Source organism: Pecten maximus, chromosome 2 (assembly GCF_902652985.1).
Source record: "Pecten maximus chromosome 2, xPecMax1.1, whole genome shotgun sequence".
NCBI classification, from domain to species: Eukaryota; Metazoa; Mollusca; class Bivalvia; order Pectinida; family Pectinidae; genus Pecten; species Pecten maximus.
In genome coordinates, this window is record NC_047016.1 from 53,251,889 (window position 1) to 53,272,728 (window position 20,840).

General features: G+C 34.0%; 1 protein-coding gene across 1 annotated transcript in view; it reads left to right on the forward strand.

Moving 5' to 3' along the window:
• LOC117322487 (EGF-like domain-containing protein 2) overlaps positions 1-20,163 on the forward strand; it is a 46,720-nt gene extending 26,557 nt beyond the window's left edge. Inside the window, exons 2-12 of the mRNA XM_033877427.1 lie at positions 7,786-7,832; positions 8,186-8,335; positions 8,825-8,935; positions 10,306-10,404; positions 13,571-13,776; positions 15,335-15,483; positions 15,829-15,971; positions 16,471-16,555; positions 17,150-17,351; positions 17,732-17,867; positions 18,283-20,163. Coding sequence (XP_033733318.1) covers positions 7,793-7,832; positions 8,186-8,335; positions 8,825-8,935; positions 10,306-10,404; positions 13,571-13,776; positions 15,335-15,483; positions 15,829-15,971; positions 16,471-16,555; positions 17,150-17,351; positions 17,732-17,867; positions 18,283-18,482 — 1,521 coding nt within the window. The 5' untranslated portion in view covers positions 7,786-7,792 and the 3' untranslated portion in view covers positions 18,483-20,163. The remainder of the gene's footprint in view (positions 1-7,785; positions 7,833-8,185; positions 8,336-8,824; positions 8,936-10,305; positions 10,405-13,570; positions 13,777-15,334; positions 15,484-15,828; positions 15,972-16,470; positions 16,556-17,149; positions 17,352-17,731; positions 17,868-18,282) is intronic.
• Positions 20,164-20,840: the final 677 nt, after the last annotated feature.

Consider the following 20,840-nt stretch of genomic DNA (forward strand, 5'->3'; position numbering starts at 1 on the left):
GATAGTTAAACTATTGTATTAAAAGATGGAGTAAGCAGGTCTTTTAAAATAGGCAATGTTAAATACGTATTGTTCAATAGGTAAACAATCAATTCAGTTGTGTTCATACTATTCTTCCTGCTTAGGAGGTGCCTCTGTCGATTCAAATGATAACAACCTTTGGTTTGTTTGGTTTGGTTTGTTTTTGCTTAACGTCCTATTAACAGCCAGGGTCATTTAAGGACGTGCCAGGTTTTGGAGATGGAGGAAAGCCGGAGTACCAGGAGAAAAAACACCGGCCTACACTCAGTACCTGGCAACTGCCCCACGTAGGTTTCGAACTCGCAGCCCAGAGGTGGAGGGCTAGTGATAAAGTGTCGGGACACCTTAACCACTCGGCCACCGCGGCCGGTGCCTATGTCGATCCAATTGTAACAACCGGACTGAATTATAGTTATATTTTGTTTAATAACACGAACACGGGGTAGGTTGTATAAGGTTGATTGAGTCCTATCTGTACGACTTCGTCATTTAAGTGTGGTGACAGGGATGAGACTCTCCCATTTGATCCCATATTCATGGACTGCTTCTCATTATTACCTTGTCTTGACATATTTCAACAGATGTTTGACTAATACCACGGGAAGATGTTGTGTTCGATATCATGATTTCATTTATAAAGATTCTATTTCCTTGTGCAATATGAAGACAAACGTAGAATTATGATTGCTGTATTATTTTCAGTTGTTTTTTATGGAGCGTTTTTTATTTGTTTCTTTGAAATGTTATGTACAATGTATCTGTCATGCTATTGTCGTAGGGATCGTTCCAGGACATGCTTTTAGTGTCTTCCACATCTTTCTTTTTCTACTTCCGTTAGTAACAAAATACACACGTTGAGCATATCTCCGAGTTCGAGTATTATTTACCGAGTGCTGGATACTTTCAGGACTCGAATACCTATCTCGCCAGATTCATTATACAGGTAACTTAATATGACAAATGTTTCATTGTAAATCCCCCCAAATATTTTATGTTGACAATGGAACCGTTTAGTGCAAGCACTAGAATAACTAATCAGAAAAGTTATGTAGGTATTTAAGGCTGGCTAAATGGAATTTTGACTTAACAGAAATGAATATTTTACAATAGGTGTATTGCAAGCATCACTTTCTATGTTGTAAATTTCCTTGTTTCCTAAGGTCGTAGTCGAATATATATAGGCTAGCAGCTTATGCGTTGTTCTCGACTCCATGCTCATTAGGGCATATCTGATTAACATTTGTTTTTAAAAGCAACAAGTCATAAATAGTGTCGGTGATGAAATTTAGGGACTTAACAACATTACCGGAAAGATTCAGGTTGAAACAACTCGTGTTTATAAGATCAGGCTTATTTGACATTTAATGTCTGTCACTTTGGAACATTATGAATTGGCCGTATATTATATTGATGTCAAAACTTAGATGGGCTAATATAGTAATGGCTGCTGTAACTCATGGCTATCGTGACCCAGTGAATATACTTGTGGTCTAGAAAGTTTTAGGGCGTAACCTTGTTTTTGAATATTTTTATTGTACTTCGAAAATCGGTTCACTATTATTTAGCAAACACAGCAATATCAAGCAGACCAGCACTTATTTAGAAACATTATAATTGTGAATGGCTTTGACCAATTTTAGAGAAATATTGTGGTACATGTCTGTAGGCGATTTATCTTCAATAATGCAGTATTACTTTTCATGCAATATTATCCTTATCATTGACAAGGCTCCCTTGGGCATATCTATATTTACGGCCCTTTCATTTTAAGGTATGTGTAGCTCATGTATAATTTTTGATTGATCAGTGAACGATTTGCTGAACAATGTTAGAAATGCTGAGGATTTCATAATTTAACATGGTCATGGTATTCCGAAAATATAGTAAAACGTATATTTTTATAAACTATATTAGTTCTACTTGTCTTCTAACAATACCCTCAGTTAACACGATTTGCAGCAGCATGTGTTAAGGAAAGAGAATAATCTTCATAAAGCACTTTCTGTGACGCCGATTTTTGAATAAAAATGAAGCTTTTCCAATTTGACAAGGCGGAAGCCTTGCAAGAGGCAGAATGCATCATTATTCGCAGTGTCCAGCAGGAAATTGTACCGCCAAGATATTCAATGTCTACAACAAGGCAAGGAACTTCCAGTGAACAGTCCTCTTTTGCCTCTTTGTCCGATCCTTGACTCGAAGGGAATCATGAGATTTGGTGGTAGACTTAACACACCGAAACCGATTGTGACCGACACCAATCCAATCATTGTCCCTAAAGGACATCATCTTGCAGTGCTTCTTATCCAACATTTACACGAGAAGGTGCAGCACCAAGGAAGGCACATTACCGAGGGAGCTGTCAGATCAGGCGGCTTCTGCATCGTCGGAGGAAAGAGGCTAATTTTATCCATTTTGCATAAGAGATTCAAATGTAGGAAGCTGCGAGGAAAGACCTCTCTATAGAAGATGGCTGGTTTACCAACAGGTAGGATTCAGATAGCTGCTCCTTTCACCTTCGCTGGGATCGACACCTTTTGTTCATGTGAAACTGTGTCTATGCGTACGCGTTTCGGACATGCAAATTTGAAGCATTTGGCCATTTTGCTTACTTGTTTGGTGGTCAGAGCCATTCATATTGAGGTATTGGAAGAACTGTCAGCTATCTCATTTATAAATGCTTTCAGGAGATTTATGGCACTTTAAGGTCCAGTAAAACAAATAAAGTCCGATAGAGCAAACCAACGTTGTAGGCGTTTACGGTGTTTACTGAGAACAAGGCAGTTCAGGATTTCTTACTTCAGATCCAAGTTAAGTGGATACTCAATACTCCTTATTCACACCACGATGGAGTCTGGGAGAGACTCATAGGTACCGGAGGTGCTTTCGCCAAGTCTGCTCCTTACCCAGAAATCTGCACGTGTAGACAACATGGATTTATCCATCAACACCAAGAACATGTATCGTAGTCAGTGCAAGTATGTGCAGCATCTTACGGATACATTCTGAAAGCGACGGAAAAAGGAATATTGCACACTCTTCAATTGAGGCGTAAATGGAAAACTGCTCTTCGCGACATTAAGGAGAAAGACGTTGTCTTAATGAAGGACAACCAAGTCTCTCGCAATGAACTGCCTATGGCTATAGTGGACTGTATGCTTCCAAGTGAGGATGGGGAAGTCCGTTCTGTGGACATCGCCGTCATGAAGGACGAAAAGCGAGTGAAATATGTTCGACCTGTGACCGGTTTGGTGGTTCTTTTGGATCACTAACTGCTAAATGTGTGATAAGTTTAAGTTTTATGTCAATTGAGTATTCTTGTATTCGATTAATATAGAAGTGGTGACTTTCACAGTCAGGAGGGGAGTGTTATATAATGAAAATTGATGCACGCATTGTTTCGTAATTTTTGCTACTCTAGTTACGTAAATCATGTCCGGCTCTATGCAGAAACAACCTGTTTTGGAGAAGGCTCTCCTCCAATTACAGGCCCATGGTGTGAGTTTGTAAACTGTAATGAAAGAAGGACATATATTTTCAGAAACCCTATGTAATATGATATTTAATACATTTAGTGTTTATGTAAAACAGTATTTCTAAAAGTTATATGAAGCAAAGTGATTTCTTCAGGAGATTACGTAGACGTTATTCATCACCAGTACAGTACGCTTCAAAGTGGAAGTAGAAATCTTCAGAGACTTGATAATCGTATCATTCAGTATTTTTTTTTACTTATAAAACACATACTCTACATCTTAGTAAGTTTGGTTTAATGCTGTTGTGGGATTTTACCTTCTATTGGGGTCTGTCTGAATGGAAATAAACGCTCAAACAGCACAGCCCTGTCATTTTTAAAGTATGTGTAGCTCATTTATCAGTTTTGATGGATCAATGAACGATTTGCTGAACAATGTTAGAAATACTGAGGATTTCATATTTTAACATGGTCATGGTATTCCGGAAATATAGTAATATATATATTATAACAAACTATATTCATTATATTTGTCTTCTTACAAAACCCTTAAGGTTCATGACCACACGTCACCGTTCAGATTTATTTTACCTGTAACACTGTAATACTCCAACGCAGACACCATACTGGCTTCGAAACGGATTTTGCTGGTGAGGTACTGCATCGGGTATTCAATGAAATTGAAAACCGTTGTTACGTAAGATTCCATTGAAAATGTATACTGTACCCGTAATGAACCCTAGGTTACCTTGCACTTTTACAATCTAATCTAATCCAATACATTGCCCAATATTAGCATATCAAATTGAAAAACTTATTTCCTTTCAAAAAAAATCAAGAGCCATTTCTGGAACTAGCATCATTATAACAATAAAACAAGTTGTTTATCAATTTGTCTGAAAGGTACTGCTATCAATATTTTACCTCAGTATTGATTATAAATACCAAAAAAACATTGACACATGTACCTACCCCCTCTGGAGTGGTATGTTGTTACATAGGGTAGGTGAGTTTGCAACACTGTAAGTTAAAAACTAAAATGTATTTTAGAATTCAAGTATAGATGTACCTTTGTAAATGTCATATGGTTACCCATAGAAAAGTTTAATTTCGTACCTGTTACCTGTTTTGAGATAAAAAAAAAGCTTCTACTTATTCTTGCTGTAAACGAACCAACTAGTTTGGTTTATTAGGAAGAGTTGGTAGGCCTTTTGGAATACAAGAGTGTTCCATTTTCTAAAGAAACACAGGTAAAACCATAGCTAATCTCGCAAACACCCTGGTGTGTGTACAAACTATTTCAGTAGCAAGTTATGATTACTGGAAGTCTGGTCATGAACCTTAATCTGAAAATTAACGTTTTATAAGGAGTCGTTCAACACGATTTGCCAGCAGAATGTGTTATGGAAAGTGAATAACACATTTACCAGCTATGTATAACAATAACCTAACATACTGGTTCGAGTTTGTTAAACACCTGAATATAGGTGTTCATAATCCTACTGCTAGGTCGACACGTTTTTATTTCATTAACAATAACACTCATCATCCGCTTGTGTCAACTATTCATACTAGTACATAAAACGACCAAAGAGTTGTTTCCAACATAATTAAATAGTCAAATTTCTAAGCATATCTTTTGGGCGTGGACCTTTAACTTGGCAGGCGGTCATCCGGCTCAGTCATGCAATACACATTACAAATACTAGTTCCTCAAAATAAAGTGCTTTATATTTATATATACTTCATAACCGACACATGATACACACTGTGACAAGTAAAATAATGCGAGTTGTCGTATTGTTCCATTTCCATTCAGAACAAAATGGCATTTACAGCTTCTACGTTGCATATTTTGTTTCATCAACAAATTTATTTTTTTATTAGAGCTGGAACAGAAACAACCATTATTACGATAAAATGAAGACTCTTCGTTTTTGCAGTGTAATTTTGATGCTTCCATTTTATTTTGTGAGGGAAAATACCAGGCTTATTGACTGTATTGATGTGTCATTTATCTCATTATCATTACATGCATCTATGATATTTGACAGCAATTGTGATAAATATATTTCTCAGAACTTTCACTTATAATGATTGGATTGATATATTTCTCAGAACTTTCACATAATGATTGGATTGGTACAAACTAGATGGTTTTCTCTGTTATTTCTGCACTTATAAACGGTAATCAACAAACAATTTATTATAAAAGTATCTTAGACACACAAAAAGGGTGAAAGTTGATATTAATTATGTCATTAAACAAGTACAAGGCACGATAACTCTTTATAAAGAATATCTGGTTCACTTAGAAATGTGAAAAAGAATTGATAACCTTGCGATAGATAACATGTAATGAAAATTGATTTTAGATTGATTTAAAGTTGTTAAAAAAAATGCGGACGAAATAACATTAACCTGATAAACGTGCTCGTCTCAGCATTTATTGAAAATAATTGCTGGATTATATAATAGTCACTACTATTTACGTTCTTATCAATTATGTGGTAAACAGAATTTAACGCTTGTGTCTATGAAATATGGAATTTATGAAACTCGATAAGAAGTTTACATGCCTCTCGTCTAACTTTTGCTGTGATATCAAATAACTGACTTTGATAATTAGGATCCATATAACATAATCGCTTATGTAGATTCTCTCTACCCTGCATAGATACACTATGGATTAAATCTTATATTATCCTCTATGTGCAGAATGGGAGGATAATGACGTTTTCGCGAATAGTTTCGGGGCCAGTTGAGAACAAGGCATCTTGTATCACTCTGTTGTCTTCTGATCCGAATAAACGTGGAAAATTGCAGCGGCGTTTTAGGGTTCTGTCTGACTTTCTACCGGAGAATGATCAGAAATGAGATGCTGGTCCCAAAACAACACTTAACATATATGTAGATGGTTATATCTTCTTTACTGAACACTCCTTTTCTATGACCTGTTTTATGTTCCATTCGACATACCTATTACTCTGATTGCTACGACCACAAAATTCACAAGATTAAAAAGGAACGTACTGTAAATTCATGAAAGAATTACCCATGTTGCCAAACTCTACACCGAGCGAGTCGATCTTTACAACCTACTAACCTACAGTAAACTGTAACTATAAGACACCCTCATGGTAGACTACTTTTTATTAGAATCTTGTTATTGACACTTAGTTTGGTAATTAAGGAAACAAAGATACTACAAAGTCACAAAGCGACTGTTTAGTAGGAAACACTATACCATAATGATACCTAATTTTGCCTCAAAGAATTGCGGGATTCGGAAGGGAATTGTCACTCCTGAGAAAAGCAGGATAATAAATATATTTTCAGCGATACATTCAGGAGATCGTTAAGTGAGCCAGGAAAATTATTTCTTGATATTAATGGAAAACGCTCTCCGTCTGGCATTTCATGTTACAGAAAAAACGATTCCTGCGGTTCTTTTCATATTTGTTATTGTGTATCATATCATGTTTCATATCGATCTCAATTGTCTCAAACCATTCGCTTTATGAATTCGAGTTTGTTCGTGTTTGAAGATATGAGAAACATCGATATGTAACGCCACCATGTATAGGAGGATTACTTTATATCTGTAATGGTCATTCAAACACAATTCCTAAACCATACGTTTGGCATTTAAGCAATGAACAGTGGTTTTAATGTTGTTATAGTCGATATGGCAGCATATATTTGCCCACCATACATCCTGCTGCCATATCGACTAACAACATAAAACCACTGTTCAATACTTATATTTACACTGGGTGTTATAGCCTGAGGCACTGGGTGTTATAGGCGTATAGTGGCAGCTGCCTGGGAATTCTAACAAATCACGGGTCAGTTAGTTGTGTCTTTTTGGTGTCATCTGGCGTGTAACATTCTGTGAAAGTGAAACAATGGCCATTTGGAAGCATGCAATGATATCACAACTCAAAAATAAAATATTCATTCTAGTAAAATCTTAAGATTAAGAAATAAGTCCCATCACAAATAGTTTAACATTTAGAATTCAAATTACAGCAAAGTAAAATACTATTTGATTTACTTTTGTAAGTACATCATAGAAATGAATACTGTCCTTCAAATAGCACGCTTCTTCGGACACTATCAAATTTGGCGCTGGATTGAACATGAATATATTGTGACGTCACTGTTATTGACATGATTAAATAAGAAAATGCGAAATCAAACCTTATCTTACTGAATCAAATTATGTTCTCAATGTTGATAGCCTGTCGAATACTACAATATTTTTATCTGAACTTCTTTTTTAATTCCAGATTAACGATGTTTCGAATAGGAACTGTCCTTTTGTTTTTGTTTATTGGTAAGTTACATTGTCTTAAATTAGTAAACAAAAGTAGACGGCTTGACTTATAGTAACAATACGTATTTATCATTATTAACGTACGCACATTTCTAAGAAATTTACAATTAACCCTATGCTGTATCAGTTGTTAATATATATAGTCCGCCTGAAGAAGCCTGAGAGGGTAGAAAGGGCAAGGCCTTTTTTCTGTTTTTTGTTGTTGTTATTTAATATATATATATATATTGTGTTTATATCTATTTAAATAGTCGCAAAAACACTTTCTTTTATGTACTTTACGCATTTGATTTAACGTAGTTGGTACATTTAACTCAATTAACAATTTTTGAAATACATTCTTTTCGCTTCAGTGCTCGATATCACGTCAGCACAGAACACAGCAGAGAATCCATATAATTGTCGTCGTCGAGGCTATGAATGCAAGAATGGAGGCACATGTCAAGATGGAACATGCGCATGCTCTCCCGAGTATACATCGTTTGACTGTGGTGTTGCTATTGGTTGGTATTTTCATGACATGTGACATCAGTTGTCTATAAATTGAGATATTTTCAATTAAAAAAAAAAGTTACAAATAGTGTTATAGGGGTATAATTACACCATTCGCCTTATAATCACAATGTGCATATTTGTTAACAACAATAAACGTACAATGAACTGTTAACGTAGCATTTATATCTTTAGTTGTCTTATATATATATATGTAATAACAATCGAATGATATAAGAAATGCTGGTACCCTTATCAAGATAGATATTAATAGAACTTCATTGAAATGTAAAATCTAATTGTCTTGGGGTAAGCATCTATCAGATATATTTGTGCATGTTACATAAATAAATCAGACGAATATTTAACCTTATCTTAAGAAATTTCGTTTCTCATTTTAAGAAGGATAACCATGTGAGAAATATGGTATAGATAAGTATGATCTAAAGTCACAGTCTAGACGATCAGCAATTGTATGGTAAATTGTTTGTTAATTCAAGCCGACCAAAATTGCGTGGATGACCCCTGTACCAACGGTGGAATCTGTCACAATACAGACAGCTGTTATTGTCCTGTGACCCACTATGGTCCAACCTGTGATATGGAGACAGGTCAGTTATACAAACATGCTTTTAACAGCTGGATAGTATACATGTATCCATCATTTGTATAACCGCAACGCTTCACTATTTCTATACTATATATATATATATATACCCTTATGCAGATAGATATTAATATATATATATAAGCATCAGAATCCTTCCATATTACCAGCTCATAGTTGCATTAGTCATATCACCAGTATAGTATATATAACATTACCTCATTTGTATTCATCTCATCAGTTCATAGGTACGTTAACCCTAGTGCGTTAATTTCATCCATTGTGTTCGGTCATTGTCTTGTACTTAATCACATTTTTTTCACTTACTGAAACAGTGACATACTGAGAGATGTATTACATTAAATATCAGCTTGCTTGTCCAAAAATATATATGTTCGCTCAAATATATACATAAAGTTAAAAGGATATGTTCAACCACTTATTTTTCAATAGTCCAGACGTCAAATATTTTACGAAAGTGGAAGAAGTTTTTCTATTGTAATGGCTAATGTTTTTATTTTAACTTGTTATTACAAATTTTGGTTAATCTGCTGTTGCAATTCTTCCACGATTTTCAAATTACTATCGTCTCACAGTTGACATTTATTTGTGTTGTTTCTGTGGACTGGCGCTTCCACAATCTCTGTCATTGCAATATCGCTATATGTTCCCCTTGTTAAACTTCACTCGCCATTAGTGATGTTCCAATTCCCCACTGTTTCCGTTGTTTAACTCTACTAACTACTATTGGTATTTATAATGTTCCCATGTTTCCATTCTTCCTGTTGTTTTACTCCACTCGTTGGTAGTGATGATTCGGTGTCTCACTTTTGCCGATGTTCCCATGTCTCTACTTTCCCTTTTGTTTAACTCCCCTCACTATCAGTGATGTTTCTGTGTCCCCCGTTCCCGTTTTGTTACCTCCGTGACTATTAATGATGTTCCCATGTCTCAATTATTCCCGTTGTTTAACACCCTCACTATTACGATGTTTCCGTGGCACAATGTGTTTGCAGTTTTCATTTCCCATTGTTACTTTGATTACAACGAAAAAAAACTCAGTTTAACTAAAACAGTGGTTGAACATATCCTCTAACAAGCTTTGATTTACAGTAAAACCTCGTTATACTGCCACATTTCTTCTGTAAAGTTCCGATGTAAAAGGAATTGATACTTCATGACGATGCATTCAATATGGTAAAAAAGGAGAGAAAAAACTTTAATATAATAACATTAGAGGATATTGAGGTGACAACGTAAATTAGGAGCAGTTTGTCGAGATTTTGCTGTTTTATATGTCTATATATGCTTGCATGTTTATACGTAGATAAGCGTATCCCTTTCGTGGGTGTCGATATTCTTTTTCAATTCTAGATTATCCCCGATTTAAGGCGAGAACGAAACGGCAGACAGGTTCCAGCATGCGTATATTTCCACGATTACCTGTATTTATAGCCCCCAACACCAAACAATGTAAAATCTTTTGTATTTTATTTGATGAAATATGTGATCAATAGTGATGAAGGGTTCCGATAGTGTTTATTCTTACATGAATGTTTGCTCATGTTACTTATTATTAGCATGTCCTGTATACGGTATTTGTAACCCGGTGTTAACATATGCATAATGTTTAAGCATGTGTAATAATGTAGTCATGTTCAATATTATACTATATGTACTATGTATAGTATCAATGATGTTATGTCTTATAATCCTATTTGTTCATCAATAAATATGTTAAATTCAATTATACAATGCAATTTAACTTTGTTTACACTAATATTTTATATTAACATTCAAAAGAACATGTATTGATTATGCAAAAAAGTAAAACAAAAGCAAAAACACGAGCTTTAGTGAGTGTTTTTATAACTATAGAAAAATAATGATCGAGAATGAAAGAAATACCATATACATCACTCTCGAGCTTGTGCGACCTGTTTCTACCACAATAGGAAAGCTATTCTGAAGATTTATAGGCCTGTTTTGTGTCAACGTGTGTTCTCTATACAATTTCATGTAGGATATAAGGATATGACTTAAAGCGAAACGCTAATTAATATGCAAAACTGACAATTTCGGAAATGTATGGAAATATAACAATTAATTACAAATCAAAACAAATAATAAGCAAGTTTATTGTTTCAAATCAATTCACGGATATATATATATATATTTGAAAACAAAACAACTGCGCACTACTTCTTGTGTGCAATCATTATCGCAACCTCGTAAAGCGGCCTCTAATGTAAGTAAAATCAAAATGCCTTAAACCACGTGATTAAAAATAGTCCCCGTCAAAGGTCACCTGGCAACCCATCAAAACGCATTTAGATTTTTTGCACGTATGGTATAAACTGAATATTATTCAACTCTTGTAATGATCATTTCAAGTCATGGGAGTTAAATAAAAAAACTACTTATTGTAGTAGAAAGACATTTTTCAATCATAACAGATGGAATTTACTCGATAAATAAAATCATTTCTTTATAAATGTAACAAATATATTTCCTTCGATGGCATTGCTAAATTAAAGCTTATACTGGTGTGATCAATGGCACGTTAAACCAGAATGTCTCCATGTTTACCTGCTTTATTTGATAAAAGAAAAACAAACCGAATGTAAATATTGCGATTTCCTACAGTAGCAATTAAGGAAGGAACAGACATTGATGTAAATGATTCCAGCTTCAGAATATTTCCGGAAGTTGGGTCAATCATGCAAAAAAAAAAAAAAACGGTTTTAATATACAGTCTGAATAGATATTGTTAAAGATATAGCCAACATACCACCATGATCAGGCCTTCACGTGAAATGCATGCTATTTTCAAAATGAGAGACAAATCAAGTTCATGTTGTGCTGTGTGAAGCTTCAAAGAATTCAAGTAAACATGGAATGTTTGAGGAATCCGAATATCGAAGATGTTTCAAAAATTAGGAGTTTCTTCTAACTACATCATAATGCATCTTGATGTAATGACAAATGGTACAATGCATTTTTGGCATAAAGGAATTAACAACTGATCATTATAATTATTGATGAAAATCCTCATTGAATTATATTTTTCTCTGAGTTTTCATAACCTGATTGTTTGTGTTGATACACATAGCATTGTGGTATTGAATATCGAGTATCGTAAAAATAAAATAATCATCCATGAATGGTTTTTGTAACAGGCCATTACGTTAATGTATATTAAGGTAGATACTTTACGTCTATTTTGTATGCAACTTGTTTATCTGGTTTCAAGTTTGGCAAATCAACAGACTTGTTTTCCTATTAACAGCCTTACTTGCGTTTTTGTACTCTTTAAAATACCTAGGACATTTGCAGGTACAGAGGTACAGAGAAATTTGAAATAATTTTAATTCATATGATATTGCAATGTATATACAGTATATAATCACATAATTTATGGCTATAAATATCTTCACTTTATTAAATAAGCTTGTAGAATGTCGGGGAAATTATGTTAAAATGTACAAAAACGCCGTTCGGAAGTTACTAATTATAGCCTGAATATCCAATGTATATGCAAATAAGATTTGTTTATTGATTATATAATTCACTTCTCTGTGAAGTTTGCTCTAATTTAATATAACTAAGCTTGATACATCACTTAATTAATTTTCATTAATGAAATAATTTGCAGCGAAGTTGAGTTGTTGTGCAGTAAAATTTAATTTATGTACATCATAATTAAAACTGGATCAATGATGTGTTTAAATTGTAACTGTATGTAAGATCGTAATACAAACAATTGGCGAATGTCATGTTTAGACGAGGTTGTAAAACTGAATGTAATAAAACAACTGTCTATGCTCACACCTGACGAACACAGTACATGACGCTTCAGTATGGTAAAAGATAAAGATAAATGATGAAGCGCCAATTATACAAATGGATTTTTAGGACAATGCATAACATTATTTTCCTGTCAGGATTTCTCCAATATACGTCATGCTTTGTTTATGATGGGGATCCAATCTGTCAAGCCAACAATGAAAATGGATGTTTTGATAATTGATTTTAAATGAATGACAATATTGCGTGATGTAACGTATGATGTATAATAATGTATACTAGCATTTATTTCCATGGTATTCTATATTGCATCCATGCTGAGGTATGTGTGCTTTTTTCAGATGCCTTTCTAAAATGCATCCCTGTATGGTAGGAATGCAACTCGCCCTGTTTAAAGACAATTTGGCGATAAACAATTGATACAAATGTAAAAAAAAGACAATTGTCTAAAATGTTAGATAATAATGGAGCACATCGCTGATATACAGTCATAATGAATCACAATGTTTATTTACGACATACTGCTTTATCATGTTACACCACGTAATTGTTAATATAGTATTAAACTACTGCGTACTTATATTGCACCAAAGAAATAAAACATATATCACAATTAACATATCCATGGACAGAGAAGGCATATATATGTGAAACATGAACACATTTGTCACCACTAACACCAAATCACAATGTATGATTTGTTGTTTACTTGCATGACAAGTGATATTTTCTTTCAGTATGTATTCATTGTATACGTTTCATAGAAAAAGTTCCATATAATCGTTTTTTGCATTTATTAAACCCAAAATAAGCATTTATTTCTTCCTAATAGACTCCTGGGAATGCCTCGGCGTAGATATGAAAATCAGCATGATGGTTCCAGAAGGTTTCAGTGGCGCCATCTACGGGGCAATGTCTCGGTCGGATTGTCGGTTCCAAGAGGAGACAAGTGAAGTGACCGGTTACCGTAAATTTACGTCATCAATAGGATTCGATAATTCGACATGTGCCGCTACAGAAGTTAAGGATTATCCGATGGTAGGTATTGATAAAGATTCATGGTGTTGTAAGACCACCAGCCTGAGTTAAACATTTGAAATGGTGGTAGCTTTTGTTGAATTGTTGTATTGGGAGGTTAAATGAAAATTGTTGAAATTAATTATCTAGCATTTGCTTATTCCTTTTTAAAAAAAATTGAGCGAGACAATCCTGCCCACAATCAACAAAAATCAACCCTTTTTTAGGGCCACCAAAATTCTCAGAACCTCCAATTATGCTAAAAAAATACGAAATTCTTCTTATAAAATCACTACTTCTTAATGTGCATATCTATTTGTGCATGCCTTTGTTTGTTATTTATTAAATACTTCCATATTATTATGTATTACCGAAAAACTCGCATTTTAGCGAAAACCTTAGACCTCAAACACAATATATCGTGACCGCGAGGTCAGGGATAGTTGTTATTTTATGTACATTGTGATTGTGTTAATATCATTACTATATAATATTTCTATTTTGCAAAAAGTTGCAACGATGCAGACGAGGAAGAGTTTGCATTTGACAAGTTGTCAGCGAACACTGAATTAATTTTCAAAAAAATTTCCATCATATAATTTGAAGACAAGTTTATTCTTTATTTAAGATATTAATCACATGAGACTTTCAAAAAAGTCTTCATTAATGTTTATGGAAATTGATTTTTTCAAGATTGAAACGTTTAAAAAAGCTGAAAGTAACGTAGCTATTAATGGATATCATGATTATCGTGGTGAAAAATGAGCATTGGGATTTTAATGATGTTATGATAATATTTTGACGTACTTTTCTAAACATATATATCGTAAGCATTCAGTGCAGTACTGTTTTCGAGAATTGTTACTTATTTTAAGCAAAAGTTCTTCAACATAATCCTACGGGTTACTATGCTGTTTGCCCACCATACATCTTGCTGCCATATCGTCCGAGTCGACAATGAAAACATTAAAACCACTGTTCATTGCCTAAAGGAAATCAGGACATGACATATTTATTGAATTCATAAATCATAACTAATCCCTATTAATATTAAGAATACCTTATAGTCTGGTTTCATAAAGTTTCTTTTATTTGTTTTGTCTTTTGTTTTATCACTTTTCGTGGCTTTGGTTAAATCAACCTTCCCAAATTAAGAAGATTCCATAACTTATAGGAATACTTCACTTACAGCGTTATAAACTCGTTGGTTTCATTAGTATGTTATATATTGCTTAGAAAAAAAAGAAAAAAAAAAAAAAAAAAGGAAACAACAACAAAAACAAAAAACAAAAATGAAACAACAACGTTTGTTTGAAATAAAATCTTTGTTAATGAACTTTGGTCAAATTCTAAAATGCTTTCTGTGAAACATTTTCATATACCTTTTAAACTTGCTTAAGAATGATATCTTCTTGGTATTGAGTCGAATATTTTTTTTTTTCCACAGATGTAAACACATAGGAAGAGTTAAATGATTTGTCGGTTAATCAATAAAGACGATCAATAAATGCACGATCCATTTTATCATAGGAGCCAAAAGGGAGATAATTACATTTACAATAATAATGTTATATTTCAGACCGGGGACATAACCTACATTACAGACGTTGTAGTGGGATTTCACTCCTTTATCCAGACTAGAAACGATCGTATCATCACATTCAACTGTACTCATCCCGCATCGAATGTCTCTATGGAGGCTGACCTCGACAGTTCCGTCAACCAACGGTACATGACTGCGGATATCTCGGTTAACATTGAGCAATACGTTATAGCGTTAAATTACTGAATATACCATTAAACCTGTGTAGCCTGTAAACTAGTAAAAACAAATGCTATGCGGTTAGTTATGACTTTTAAATCTTTAAATGATACTGATTATTTTTCAAAAGATGATGAAAGGAGGCAAATACAGATCACATTTTTATTTTTTATCAAATTAAAAAAAAAACAAAAAAAAAACCCCAGTTTATTTCATAGTATATTGGTACCATCTTCTTTGTAAATGTTTGAAGAACACTATCAAAAATGTTATGCGTTATGGGCATGTTATTTACTTTCATTTGTCTATAGAGGAAACTTGACGAGGAATGAGCAGAAAAAGACATATTCACCTGTTCGATTCCACTTCCTCGACGAAAAACAGAACGTACTCGAACGAGCTCTCTACGTTGGCGAGAAATTCACCAACATGGTTTATCTCACTTCAACAGACGGTATGACGAGTTCTTATTTACAGCTTATCTATAAATATCAAACATGTTGAATGGGTAATATAGAATTAATCCGCATTGAAACGATTCAATGGTTTATGCTGCAATTGTTATTTCTAAAACAGACGAATGTTTCGTCGGAGACCGAATACAATTCACATGTAATTCGTATGTCAGATCTTCCATCATTTTGCTGTGTTTCTGATATTTGTGTATGATCTGTTGAGCTGAAAGCTGTTTATCCAAAAAAACGTGTGTATAAGTATTCGAAACAATTCTAATTGATATCCTAAAATTATAATCCTTTGTCTGTTCTTACTTTCTTACAATGTTAATAATTCAATAATTCTTAACATGAAACACGAATATGAATCCCTGCACAAAGAAAGTTTCAATATACATGTAGTAACTTATGCATAATGCTGGTATATGCGACGTATAGTTCCCCTACATTGAAGTTGAACCATATGGTCCTTGCTTCAGGGTAATATTTATGTTTCAGTATATACCGCCCTTCTACTGGAGAAATGCGTTGCCAATAACGGCGAGGAGGGGACTCAAACTGAGGTGGTTCTCTTGGAAAATGCGTAGGTTTTTGGCATACGCTTGTGAAAATAATAATAAAAACAAATAACAAAAACACACACACATTTTATATATATTTGTTTTATAGAACATACATCAAGATATCATTTTCCGTCAATATTGATATTGATTATGAAAGTTCTCCAAATTCGTCAAAATCATGTCCGTAAACCTGAATGTTTCAGTTTTCAACCCGTAACATGTAACACGAAGGGAACGAATTTCATCACTAAGCTTTGTCACTGATGGCAATATCGATCACTATGAGGAAAACGATTATGTTAACTGAGAAAAGCTACCTTAAACGTGATGCTAGGATTTTGAAATACAATATGTTTAAGGTCACACATTCATTTTATCTATGTACTTATAAAATCCAATAACTATCAATGTGTATCATTGTTTTATCAGGGAGGCGTGATAGAGTCATTGCTCTAGATTGCATGTAACTAACCTAAATAAGATAGAGGTTTTTAATACCAAATGCATTATCTGAACACAATTCATAAAAGAACTGAAGGACTTTGACCTGTTTCAGCAAAACAAATTTTACCATACTTATGCGTGTGTACCATGATTGTATTACCATGTTTAAGGTGTCCAACCGCAGATGGAAATCTGGTGATGCAGGATCCTCCTGGCCAAGTGAAGATGGACTACACTCCCCCAGATTTCCCCGCTCCAATCCCCGCCGCGGCCCTCCACATGCTTGGTTTTCGGTTTTACGAGTCCAAACAAGTGTTCATTCAATGCGTGGTGAAGATATGTAAGGCCGTGGATGAAGCTGCCTGTGCTATTGTAAGTAATAATGTCATCAACTTCGAATCTCGTTATCGGAATATCTTGTTGAACAGAAAAAAAAATTGTTTCCGCGAAATGATCCACGTTATATAAAACCGAGCAATTCATAGCGTACAAAACATCCGAGTGTTAGCTAAGACTTAATTAATGTTTTGTCAGTAAATTCGAACGTTTTTTCGATCTGTTCTATAATTAAGTAGTAACTATATGTTATGTCAGCACTGTGATACAAATACATTTTAATTTATGGTCTAACATTCAGTGTTATACAGTGATTTAGTTGTTATATACATGACATATTAGGCATTATTTTGTCGATAAGCTTTATGTACGAGATATGTTTATATACAACCGCCGGTATTGTCTTGTTTATATAGCCAGACTGTAACGGCCAAGATGTGTCCAGAAGGCGGCGTAGTGCCGATGACCACAACAACAGCACGGACGAACAGACAGTGTCCGGTTTGTTCACAATACTTGAGGAGCCAATCGTCCTACCCAATAAAGAAATTGGTAAATATTGACAGTTAATCTCGATTCTGTTGGTTTATAATCGACAATTATATATAGTTCTATTCATAACTATTCTCATTCTCAAATAGTTTAGCGTGTAATTATTGCCAATTGCACACATATCTACAGGTAAATAGTGACAATAACATACACGTCAATTGGTATAGCTATGGCTACAGTTACAGCTACAGTTTTCTAGGTAAACAGTGTGAAATGATCTCGGTATTTTACGTATACTTTCCTAAAGCTTATTTTTGAGAAAGTAATTTAATAATTGCAGAAATCATAAACCATATATAATCTTAATTTCTGGTGAACATTTCGGGTATTTTGCCCTTTTGATTAATAGTCTAAAGAATTATCATCTTGACACATCCTAGTAATGCCGCTGATAGTCTACCTCTTTATTTTTCAGTCGAAAAAGAGCCCGATTGTTTCCGATCTAGTGAAATCATCATCGTAATCATAGCCATGGCTGCGCTTGTTTTGGTTATGCTAATAGCCTGTGTTGTCCTAGCGACACTGATCGTCCGCTCCAGGGGGAAGGTACAGAAGCTGGTCGAGAACAATGATCCTCACGGACTTCACATACCTCGGGCTAAACTAACAATGTAATACTGCGTATAATGTCTATCTCTAAATATATTCTCTGTACACATAAACAACAGGGACATATATTTGGCAAGTAAAACATTTGTCTTATAATAATACAAATTAAAACATAAACTATTTCCATGTGACCATGTTCCATTTCGCATAAGCAAAGTTTATTAATTTGTTTGTATGATCCATGATGCTTAAGACTGCAGGCGAATACACTAATGAGTGAATCGATATTTTGATTAATTAAGTATGTCATTCGGTAATTGATATATCCGAAAGTGTATACACTTTAGTTTAGGCTTACTCTGTAGTGGAACGATGTCTGATAATTCAAGAGCCAAGGTGTGAAAAATATAATTATATTATATGCATCCCGCTTTTATAATACACAATATGCAATAGTGTGTGATGTGTCTGAGAGAGAAAGACAGAGAGAGAGGTAGAAAATATACGACTAATGTATATCAATAATATATAAATATATATATATATATATGTATGCATATGCATAAGCTTTACATGTTCACTTGAACCAACCAAGTTGGTAATCACGACAGTTTTTTTTTGTTTTTTTTTAAATATATTTTACGCTTAAGAATTTATTACGATAATACACAGTAAACAGATCTGAATCATTTGCTCAAATGGCCAAATTTGATGTTATGACTGGACATATAAAATTAACATTGGTGTATCTGCCTTTTAGATGGACTCATACGTTACAACCAGTGACATTGTTTTGTTAGTGGGCTTGAATGTTTGTTAAATGTGCAGATATAGAAACATTTGAATAAATAACATGTGGCCGCATCTGAATCGAGATGAGGGGTGGAACCGATTCCCTAATTCGGCTCTCATGCTGTATTTCGTTCATACAAAGTCGCCTGCCTTTAAAATTGAATTGAATACATGAGTAGATATTATTGTCATCATGTACATTCTACAGACGACATGTGGTTAAAGTTCACAGTTTACATTTTTTTTAGCAGAAGATGACTAAATTTTTATTATCAAAAATATTATATCCACTGGTTCTTCAGTATGAGTTGCGGAACGAATACATTACAATAATCATGAAAAAAATCCCATAAAATTAAGCGACAAACAGTGAAAAATTAAATGTTCTGTTGACATGATATATAGTTATTGAACATTACATTATGGGCCGCGGTGGCCCAGTGGTTAAGGTGTCTCGACACTTTATCACTAGCCCTCCACCTCTGGGTTGCGAGTTCGAAACCTAAGTGGGGCAGTTGCCAGGTACTGACCGTTAATAGGACGTTAAACAAAAACAAACAAACCAAATTACATCTGTAAAATTCAGGTTGCATGCAAACATCGAAGTATATATATTTCTATGACCGATTGAGCGGATTACCAGTGATATATTATCATATACATAATTATTTAGAGAATCATACTATCTTTTATACTAATGTTCTATCATGTCATGCCAGCCTCACTTATTTGGGTAATCATCCATGCATGTCGTTGTTATCGATTGTAACGCAACATATTACGAAATGTACATATTATTGCTAGTTGTATAATATGTATGTTATATATCAATAAATTATAGGTATTTCTATATTCGTACAATTCTAGTTGGATTGTTTAAACATAAAATATACAGTTACTTTATTACCCAATATCTGTTACTTTTTACTTAGAAATAAAATCAAGTAGAATACAATTGCTTTGTTTCAGTTTTTTGTTTGTTTGTTTTTTGTCAATCTAATTAAAATCAAGATGGTCATTTTCACTACGTTACATGAACATCTAACAACATCCCACAGGAGGTCACGTCATGGTGACCGTTTGGATTAACCAATCAAATGACTACTTCCATAAGCTTGGAAGTGAATTCTACATGTCCGAATTAGCATGACTCGAGTGCATAGCTTGCTTAATCTGTCAATATGTTTCAAGTCATTTCGTCCTACAAAGCATAAAGCTTTATACATGCTGTGACGAAATGTTTTGCTTCGATGACATCGACAAATTGACAATTCGCCCTGAAAGTGAAATACACACATCGAAAAGGTCACCCTGACGTGACCCCTTATGGGATATTGTTAGATGTTCATGTAACGTAATGAAAATGACCATCTAGATTTTAATTATATTGTTTTTTATGACGAAAAGTGGTAAACATGTATATTGCCTGACTCACTTGCTAGTTTTCTAACCTTAGCGCGTGCGTATCTAAGCAAGTAACACTGACAATGTTATATAAATATGAAGAAAAATCAACATGTTGCTAATCTAACGATTGCACGAAAAAGAAGAGGGCAAGAGGTAATGTTTGTGTGTACAAAAAAAAAAAAAAAAAAAGAGGGTAAAAAAAATTCAATTACAAATAAAGAATAT